Consider the following 10,668-nt stretch of genomic DNA (forward strand, 5'->3'; position numbering starts at 1 on the left):
TATTTTTTAATTATCCAATTTCTTATTTTTATTTTTATTGTTATCTATCAAGATATTAAGAAGAAAAAGCCTAAAAAACACATTGTTGGAAGTACAAGTTTAAAAATCCCAATAACACAGATGATAACATGGATGCATTTCGTGGTAGTCAAACATAATTTAATGTAGATTAAAGCTGACAAAAAAGCAAAGTGGTGGGCAACAGCAGCAGTGGAAGTTAGAAGAAGTTTATTAAATGTACCCGTCTCATGTCTATAGTTTAAATCATTACTTCTGATTCAATAAAATGCTATTTATTTATTTTTTCGGTCACTCACAAATCTATTAACTCATGGGCAAAATGTCACAGCATTTCATCATTGCGTGCATGGCCACATTCTACAACTTTCAAATGGCTACTTTCAGTGCAAAAGACCCTGAAGCTGGACCCCATGGAGCTCCTACTAAAACCGAGAACAAAACATTAGAAATATAAATGTGCATGTGCAGAGCCACATTACAGCTAACCAGACTGTGGTGCAGATTTGTACTTTATTTTGACAAGCTTTCATATTTTTGTAAAATGTTGATTTGCAGTTGAGTTTTTTTTTTTTTTTTTGGGGGGGGGGTATTTTTTTTTTTTTATTATGATCTTATTATCATTACTTGGACTATGCTCCCATTTTTTTGGAAAACAAATATGACTAATGCTTCAAACAAGGGTTCACTGGACTTTACTGCCTTTTTACTTTTTTACTTTTACAATTAAGACAAAAATTATCCATACCCTTGAATTTTTCTTTTTTGTTCTTTATTTTTTTTTAACCAAAATGTCTCTTCAGTACGGATAGCTGCGGTTTTTAATGTACGAATGAAGGCTTGAGGGAAAATATTTAGAAATGTATTGTAAAAAACAATTCTCTGATGTAGACACTGATAGGCTTGGAAAACATTTGACATTGGCCCATTGTGCTCTGTATGAAAAGATTCAAAATTCCAACAGTGGAGGCGAAAAAGTATAAACCTTTGGATATTTATCAATGAATCATTTATCAATGAACAATTTATGAACATAAATTAAGGAAAATCTGAAATGTTTTGAATTGTACTGCCTGTCTGTGTCCTCTAGGGGGCAGGAGCACCTCTGGGAGGCGGAGGAGGAACAAAAACAGGAAGGGGGCAAAAAACGTGAGGAAGAGTTTTTCCTGTGGATGTTGGAGTGAAGCGTTAAAGGGAGCCTGTCGGGGTTGATCACGGAGGCTAAAACAGGTCGCAGGAATGTGAAGCCCGGGCTCGTCCGTGGGGAAATGGACGAAACAAGGTCAGCAGCTTCATTTATTCGTCATGTTGACATGACGTCCGCTGCGCACTGAGTGAACCTCGGACAGAAACTGTTGGTGTATTTGTGGATATTTGTTTTCCTTTTATGATCAAGTTACAGTCGCTCACAGCTGCTAAACTAACAGCGGCTCAGCGGGAAATAAAGAGCGACAAACAGGCAGCTGGGAAACCCAGACTGTTCTCCCTGTGGATGGAAATGAAGCTGAAAACTGCAGTGAAACGTCTGGGCGTCTGATTCTCAGTCACTGCTGAGTGTTGAAATCGTCTCATAGTTTAAATCATTACTGTGAAGTCCAGGGTGTGTGGACACGTGTGGTTTTAGGGACTCGTGTGATACATCTGAGAAAACATTTGGTCAATAAAGACTATAAGGATCCTCTTTACAGCTGCATATTGTAACTATGACTTTTTTAAAATACAACTTTTCATGGGCTGCACTTATGTGGCCAAGTGACTAAACCTGATGGATTACTTTTACACTGTGTGCTGTACAGCAATCCAAAATGACTGAGCAAGCTGTAATATGTAAAAGTGTAATGCAATCACATCCTGGATGAATGGACTCGTCATAACTGGTCTTGTATTTTTCAACCTTAAAGTCAAATTGTGGTTTGAAGGGCGACTGTGGCTCTGTGGTTGTCTTGTGATCGGAAGGTTGCAGGTTTGATTCCTCCTGCCACATGTCGGTGTGCCCCTGGGCAAGGCACTTAACCCTTCCGATCTCCTTATGGGTTTGTGAGTGTGACTCCGGTGTAAAGCGCTTTGTGAGTGGTCAAAATGATTGGAAAAAGCGCTGTATAAAGTTCAGTCCATTCGCCATTTTTACCGCGATGCTTTCCTGACATAGTGAGAAATAATTTGGGTTCTGCACAAGTGAAGAAGAGTTTACAAGTTTTTTGCTCGTTTTTTTTAAGGCTTTATTCAAGAGAAAATCTGACATTTTCAGAATGTGTCGACTTTTTCAGTCCGTTGTTGGCCAACCAGCAGCACCAGAGCCCAGACCTTCTGTCTCCGAACCTGAGGCCGAGACACCAGAGTCTGATTCCTACACCATGTGGACCGGTGAGCAGATCTGCCTTTTACACCAGCACAAATTTCCTCTCCTATCCCCTACTTACGGCCCATTTCAGACTCTGTGTCCCCTCCGCCCTGCAGATAAAGTCGTGGTCGGAGCTCTCCGCCCTGGTGAAGATCTACTTCTGCTTCACCATCGCGTCCCTGCTGGTGCTGCTCGGCCTCACCGTGTCCAGCATCTACAAGCAGCACAAGAACACGGACGTTTCCGACGAGGACAACTTCACAGTGTCCCTCATCCAGCTGGTTGGGATATGTGAGTGCGTTACGTTTGCCTGAGCCCAAGGAGCGAGGCGGTCGCTGCGATCGCCTCGCTGTGGAGGAGGTGAACACAGAGGGTTACTGATGTCTTCCTGTGCTCACTCAGATAAAAGAAAAAAACTCCTCCGCCGTCCGAATCAGATTAAAATTTTGCTTCTCTACTGCCCTCGTTTTCAACAAACCCTTTCAGTTTCTACGTTTTAGTCTCTTCAAAGTTTGAGCCTACTTTGCTGCATCCTAAATAATTCCTCATGAATCTGGTTGCAGTGATGCAAAGTGGTTATTTTAAACACAAATGAAACAGAAAGTTCCAAAAGTTGTCTGACGAATCACGTTCTGATGAAGTTTTTATTCAAAAACTGAAAATCCCAACTTCCTCTTCTGGTTTCATGTCGCGGCACCCATCTTCCTCCTCGATAAGCCTCTGCCGACTCGTCGTCTGAAGTCATGAACTTGCATATCAAGGATCACAACATGCAACGTTGGATGCTTGTAAGACACCAGCGGGGTTTTATCAAGGCAGCTCAAACCTCATTTGTTTTTATTCTGCTTACGCAAATCTCTGGGTTTTTACTCCCCCGACTCGATTAGCCAACTTAAACTCCCAACTGAACTCCAACGACAGTTTCCTCTTTCTCTGCTATCCTGATTAGGAAACCCCGAGCTGCCAGTAAATTTTCACAGTGAAACCGGAACAGATCATTTACAAATAAATTATTTTATGCACTCAGAACGGTGGAGACGAGCGCCGCTTGTGTTTCCAGCCGCAAAATCGAAAGTCCAGGATGAACAGTAGCTTAAAGGAGGAACTCCGGGGAGTGGCGCTCTCGTAATTAAGTTTCAGCTCTTTGTTTTAGCTTATGCTGCACCATAATCAACTGGTTCTCTGTGCCTTGTGAAAGTTTTCACACCTCAAACATTTTTTATGTTTTATTTCGTTATCACCAAAAACCTCCATGTATTTAACTTTGACGGAATATGAAATAGTTTTGACAGCTTGTATGTTGCATTTAGGACTAAAATAATTAATCAGATGAGTCTTGATGAATCAGTTATTCAAATAATCGCCAACTTTTTAGCAGCCAGTTGTCAAAAAAAAGGCAATTTAATGTAATTTAATTTAATGTAAAAACCCCCAACACATTCAGAGCAGTGATTAAGTGAAAATTGTACAAAATCTATGTACATTTTCCATTTAAAACATGAATATTTTTGACTGTTAAGGAGTTTTGGGCAAAACGTATCAAGTTGCTGTTTTTATATTTTCACCCGGTTTGTTGCCTTTTAGGCAATAAAATGTTTCGTTGTTTTATTTAAGAAAGGATTTGAATTATTCATTTGCATCTTTAATCTATTTCTAATATTGCAAGAAAAGGCTTATGTGGTTAAATGAAAAATCTGCGGAATATGCCAATTTTTTATATAATTAATCATTAATCGATTAATTGCCAGAATAATCAATAGGCTAATTGGTTACTTAAAAAAATCATTTGCAAACAATCATCTTTAGAATTAACCCAGTTAGCATTCATATTCAATGAAGAGTCCAGTAGAAGAACTTTGAAAATGACGCATAACAGACATTGAGTGTTTTTAAGAACACCATTAATTAATTACTATTTATTCATTTGATGTGATGTTATAATTTAAAATATCATGTTTCCATTAACTGGAAGAGGAAAATCATCATAATTAACGTAAAAAATGCCTTCCGACATCCATCTGTGTGCAATCTATGCGACGTTTCACCCAGTGGAAAAAGTGTTTTAGATAAGATCTTTGGGGGCAGAAGACAGATTTCGGATTTTCATTCGCAAAAGATCCTCAAAACGATGTTTCATCAGAAGTCAAACTTTGCGAGTCGGCAACAGGACGGAGAAACGAGCAGAGAGGTTTTCTGTATCGACTTCTCACACATAACAGATGAGAGTTCCTCCTCCTCCTCCTCTGCTTCCCCTCAGTGTTCTGCATTTACTACATCAGCCGCGGCGTCCTGCAGGAGAACCGGCAGGAGCTGGTGGCGTTCGTGCTCAGCGTGCTGGTGGTCATGATCCGATCGGTGGTCAACTTCTCCGTGGTGGGCTCTAAGGGCAAACAGGAGGTGCTGGTGAGTTGCTGAACACACTATTAAGGGCGAGGGACGTTACGTTTGCCAACCATTGTCAGTTTATAGGGCAAATAAGGAATGGAGAGATTCTATCAAAATGCTAACAAGCAAACCAAATCTCTGAGAAATGTTGTCGTTTTTGTTTTGATCAGCTGAATACCCAGAATTCTGCATTTCCAGCTGTTTTCGAACAGATTCAAGAAGCATCACTAGAGTCCTGTTAAAACGCTTTTGCAGTCTTAGTGATTGGACCTCCAGGGATCTAAAGTGAAAAAATATGAAACTGTGGTGAATTGTCCAAGTGGGTATGGTCGGCATTCCAAAATTATACCAAAAGCGAACCAACAACAACATAAAGCGCCGCTGACCTGGTTTGACCTGGTTTGACCTGGTTTGACCTGGTTATGGCCAATCACTGTTCGTGATTCAACTGAGCCAAAACGGCAAAACAACGTCTGCCCAGTCTGTGACGTTTAGTTTCGCTGTCCGACAGCAAACAATCGTATAAATGGCTAAAATAAACCGAAATGAAGACACTTCGGCTGGACTAGACGACATTTGGGGCTAAATCCAAATGAAATGTCGCGGCAAGCTATTAAAAACAGAAATGAATGATTTTAAAACTCCAGTTTTATAAAAACATTTTTGGTTTTAATTCTCCCCTGATTTGTTAAACTTTATAGTTTAATGTTACAGAGGGAGTGCAGTTCTGTTTTGTTTTTGTTTTTTCTTTGTCTTTGACAGTTTTAATTTTGAAGCACACATTTCAGTAACTGTATGAGGGGAAAATAAAGGACAGAAATGAGACGCATCAGGTCTCAGACACAAGTCTGGATCTGTCTCTCTATTATCAGCTGATGATAATCCAATCATCTGCTGATGATTGGATTATTGATGATGGTATTATCAGCTGCCAGGGAGACGGAGTCAAAACATCTGCACTGAATTCACCTCTTTAATACGTTTAGACACAACAACCTTTTTTCTGCCTTAAAATTCACACATGACAGAGTTTGATTCGGATACACACAATAATAGCATCTTAGAAATAACATAAAGCTGAATTTAAATTCAGTTAGAGGGTACTTCCACTTTCTTTGGACATTGAACAATGTTCACAGAACTACAACTCCACCAAACCCAGTCCAATTTGTAGAAACCTTTTAGCTAAAAGGTGTTTTTGATGAATAAATGCTACAAAAATGTGCTACGTTTATGTTCACGGATGGATGACTGCTTTTAAATAATGAGCATCTACCGCAAAATTCACTTTTACCCAACCACGAAGTTCAAGACCTAAAGAAAATGCAATTTTTACAAAAAGACTTTCTGTTCTCACTTTCAACCTTTTGTGTGTTTACCTTTGACCTTCCTGCAGCCTCAGAGTGCAGCCATCATGGCTTCTGAGTTACTAAGAGCGGCGCTCTGCTGAGCTGCTGTGTGGAAATGAACACACGAAACAGTTTGAGACCCAAGACAAGCTCAGAACGGCTTGCGGATCATTTCGTGCTAGTTGTTGACCCGGCCGTGGAAACGCCGGCAGGTTTTCTGTTTTAGTCCGAATCACGAGCCGGTTTGGCAGAAGAAACTTCTTGGCGTCCGCCTGAAGACTCGAGGCTCTTCATTAGGACCACCGTGTAATGAGGAAAACGTGCAGCTCGTTTCTCAGCCGCTGACTTTTCACCGTGTTGCCCTCCTTACTGCCCGTTGCAGGTTTTATTCTTTTTGTTCACACTTTTTTTTTTACAAATATTAACGGAGGAAATACAAAAGGCAGTTTTCAGATGATGATTGAATTTCATGTCAGCCTTGAACAGGAATCTTCACCGACTTTTATCAGCAGAATTGTTTTAATTAAACCACTACGGAGGGTTTTCAAGCATAAATGGCCTGTTTAAAGGCCAGGAGATAGCTTCCAATATGGTTCAAGTCTAGACTTTGACTAGACCGTAGCAAAACCTTCACTATTTTTGGCGTAAAGAAGTGGACTTCTGACAAAAAATGAAAAACAGAAAAACTCCATAAAGGGGCGCAGACTATATGCTAAAAAGGCACCGTATTATTTTTAGAATTTAAACTTCATTAAAGCATCACAAACATCCTGTCCTCAATTCATTGACCGGACTGCTAGTTTCCTTTCTTCCACTTGGTGTCGCTGTTGCTCCGCGTGGACGTAAAATGAAGTTTGAGCGTTTTAAAAACTTCAGATTGATCTTTTTGTCTCGGCCCGCATCACATGAAGCCGATTTGTCTGACACCTCAGAAAGTAGACGGGGGTGAGGGCGGGGCTGCAGTGATTCTGGCACATGTACACATATGTTTTTGTTGTTGTTTCGATCTGTGCTGCTGTAGAGCGTTGTCGACAAGCAGCCCTAGAGAGCTTTCAGGAGACGCTGCACGCTCGGCATTTCTGGCCGCAGGGCTGTTTGCTTGCAGATTGACAAACATGCGTCTTTAAAGGAATAGTTAAGATTTTATTGGTTAAAACTGGGTCATGTAGAGCTGCCATTAGCAGTCAGTCTTAGTTATAGTAGGGAGTGACCTGGGTGACCTCTGCGCGGTGACCCCGCTGCACTCCGCCACGGAAACGTCCCCAAACTCGGATCGCTCTGACTGCTGCGGGGAGGACGCCGACCTCTTTGACCTCCATCCAGCCGAATAAAAACCCGCCCAGAGACGCAAATGCTACGCAACATAAGATATTTGTGGCCATTTTTAAACAGCCAACATGATTTATTTCTGTTTTGAGGTTTCAAACCAAAAGACAAACATTTATAAAAGACGAATGATGAATTTTCCTCTTTGGGACGCTGATTGACGCCCTCGGTTTCCAACGTACCGGTGAGAAAAATAAAATGAATCATATTACCGATTCTTGTTTCACTCTGGTGGAAATTCAATGCAGGATTTTTGTTGTTCAAAAAGAAACCGTTAAACTTGCATTTTTACGTGATACATCTGAGAACTATAGCTCGGGTCCGACCCGCCGTCGATTGGGTCGGACCCGGAGCGACGGGAGTTCAAGGCTCTGGTTTGTGTTTCAGGCTCGCTTCGTGTGCACCGTGTGCCTGGGCGTCATACATGTGCTCTGCACCACGTTGCTCATCCAAAGGCCCAACATGATGGCGTTCCGTGTGGGCGGGGCCCTGGAGAGCCTGCAGGAGCAGTACTTCCTCCTCAACCTCTGTTTCTCCATGGTGACCTTTGACCTGCAGGCTCAGGTAAGTGTACCGCCTCCTCAACTTGTTTGCCTGTTCAGAAATCAAGGACACATGTAGCGGCAGCCCAACATGTCATAGCCTGTGTCACACTGTGGCCCTTGATGGAGAGACGCTACAGGAAGTAAAGCGCGTCCCCGGCTGTGTGAATGTGCGAAATATGTCAGTTGTGTACGTCGTTCCAGATGTCTTTGTTCATCGCCTTATTTGCCTCTTTGAAGGTTTATTCTGTCGGGCTGACTGTGTTCCGCTTAATGGGTAAATTTTGTAGTCTGAACTTTTGTTCAGAGGTCGGAGCACACGTTCCCTCCTCTCACACCGTTGGATTCGTTCTGAAATCGCCGCGTCCTGTCCGCCATGTTTTCAGCTGTGCCTGTGCATCCTGATCACCACGTCGGACTTCGCCATGTCCGCGACCAACACCATCATCCTGGGAGTCGGAGTGTTCTGGGCCTTCGTCACCGCCGTCGTCGGAGCTGTTGCGGTGAGAGAGGATGAGGATGATGATGATGATGATGACGGTGATGAAAACATGGAACGCTGATCAGCTGCTGGGTGACGGCGGTTGAAAAAAAAGTTACACAAATCATTTTCTTTGAATTGGTTTTGCCCGTATTAAATTTCAGGAATATTTTTGGTCGTGTTGGTCGGCCCTAATTGCTCACAGTTCTTTAGAACCCGTCTATTCTTCTGCCCTTTTTTACATCAGAGTTGTGCACCGACTTCCTTTCCTTTCACACAAAACCTCCATGTACCATATTATACTGACGGAAACATGTTGAATTGATGAATAATGCGGTTAATCTGCTGTAAGGAGTCAGTTCTAAGCTTTTTCAGTCGTTTCTGATATTCTATATTTTCCTGCCAGGATGCATTTAGACAAGACTAAAACTCCAGCAGTATCGCTCCGTACGCCGGAGTTAGAGACGTGGCTGCAGATTTCTGCACAGCCGACGGATCTAGAATAACAGCTCCACTGTTTTCCAGGTTTTGAAGGAAGCCAAGGTCCTGGTTTGGGTCTTCATGTTGCAGAACCTCCCTCAAGTGGCCTTCTTCATTTACCTGTTGTACTCGGTACGTAGATATTAAGTCCTCTAGAAGAGAATGGCTGCGCTTGCTCCTAAGAGACACATGTTTGGGATGTTAATCGACCCCAAAAGTCTTCCTTAAACACTTTTATTGTGAAGGGTTTTGAGGATTTTAATGGCAGTAAACAGACAGATAAAACAAAGTCCCAAAGTCGGGTGTGGATCCACAGACCCCGCCCTTTGCCCCGCCCTTTCCTGAAACACTTCTGGCTGATTTCCTCCAAAGTCTCTTTTGTTCCTGGAGATGCAGTAAGTAATTAAAAACACTGGTTTTACCTGCTCTTCACACAGCAAGGAGCTATAGTTCTCGGATGTATATTCTCCCACTTGAGAACTGGTTTCATCTAAACTGGGAACCGTCAGAGCCACAAGAAGCAAACACAGTAACACAAGAAACTCGTGGTTCGTTTTTCCTCCCAGGTGACAGAGAAGTGGTTCCATGACCAGACGTACACCCTGGAGGCGGCCACCATCACCGGGGCGTTGATTTCGCTGCTGATCAAAGGCGTCTTGCTGTGGGGCCTCATCAGGCTGGTGCAGAGCTTCGGACAGGGCCTCAGAGAGAGAAGTGAGCTTAAAGCCGAAGCACCTTGCTCTGAAAAGCTGAGAATCTCCCGTCTGGTCTTTGTTTCATGCTGCGGTGTGTTTTTGTGCGTAGTGTTTACATCCAGCTAGAGATTCCACATCGGCTGGCCGCTGCACGGGACCTTCGCTGCAGCTTCTGCAACCGGGACGATGAACGTGGAGCTCCGGCTTTTATCCAGCATTAACTCTACCAAAGCATTGACCAAGCATTTCATTGACACACTCTAATGAGCTGTTTACCTACATTTAGCTTCACCACATTGTCTGTTGACAGGATGAAATTTCAGCTTTTGTTCTTGCATTCACACCTTGCGTTCGAATCGGTTGGTGTTTTCTAATCTAAATTGTTTTTAGTCTGATTAATTGTTTTTAAAGCACAGATAATCAGCACATGAAAAGCCAAATGGTCAGAAATCATTTTGCCTACTTCTAATAGTGACTTATATTTATGTTTGTTTTCCTTCACATGAGCCTAAACAGAACTCTGTTGGTCTTTTGTATTTGCGTTACAAGTATTTCACTGATCTGCTGTTCCTTAAGGAACCATAGAGAGATTTCTATTTGTACCTTCACTGTAAGATACACTGTAATATATAAACTGGATGTTGGTATGTTTTGTAAAGTGAATAATGTTCCCCGCTGTTGATGGACTGATTTGTGTTTATGTACTACTTTAGCTCACACGCTGATTTCTTATCACTTTGCACCTTGAGGAGCTCGATGTTTTTATATACTGGATTCTTAATAAAACTCCAAACCAAACCATCCTCCTCATTTATTTGTCTGCAAGTGTTGCTGTAACTTCAGATCTCTCTGAAGGGTTTCTACAAGAATTTGAGCTCAAACTTTGAAAAGCCGCCGACGGCGTCCAAGATTCAGTCCAAATAGTCAATATTTTTTCCTTCGGTTTCTTATCAATTTCGATAGAAAACAACTTGGCGTACTCGAAACGCGTGAATACAAAGGTTCAGGCCGGAGGTTAAAATGTAATGCGCAAAAACCTTTCATGAATTAA

General features: G+C 42.2%; 1 protein-coding gene across 1 annotated transcript; it reads left to right on the forward strand.

The window, feature by feature from the left end:
* The first annotated feature begins 1,161 nt into the window (after positions 1-1,161).
* LOC129371723 (uncharacterized) lies at positions 1,162-10,418 on the forward strand. Its single transcript, XM_055048488.1, has 9 exons — positions 1,162-1,300; positions 2,286-2,382; positions 2,476-2,650; positions 4,617-4,762; positions 7,807-7,983; positions 8,348-8,464; positions 8,968-9,054; positions 9,489-9,636; positions 9,727-10,418. Exons 1-9 carry the CDS (start codon positions 1,287-1,289, stop codon positions 9,741-9,743), a joined length of 978 nt encoding a protein of 325 aa, XP_054904463.1. The 5' UTR covers positions 1,162-1,286; the 3' UTR covers positions 9,744-10,418.
* The last annotated feature ends 250 nt before the right edge of the window (positions 10,419-10,668 follow it).

Source organism: Poeciliopsis prolifica, unplaced genomic scaffold (assembly GCF_027474105.1).
Source record: "Poeciliopsis prolifica strain line A6 unplaced genomic scaffold, Auburn_PproV2 SCAFFOLD027, whole genome shotgun sequence".
In the NCBI taxonomy this organism is placed as follows: Eukaryota; Metazoa; Chordata; class Actinopteri; order Cyprinodontiformes; family Poeciliidae; genus Poeciliopsis; species Poeciliopsis prolifica.

Bases quoted from the DNA above. Each gene is read 5' to 3' on its own strand.
- LOC129371723 (XM_055048488.1), top strand. The intron at 4,763-7,806 runs GTGAGTTGCTGA...TTTGTGTTTCAG, and splicing joins AGGGCAAACAGGAGGTGCTG to GCTCGCTTCGTGTGCACCGT. The intron at 8,465-8,967 runs GTGAGAGAGGAT...ACTGTTTTCCAG, and splicing joins CCGTCGTCGGAGCTGTTGCG to GTTTTGAAGGAAGCCAAGGT.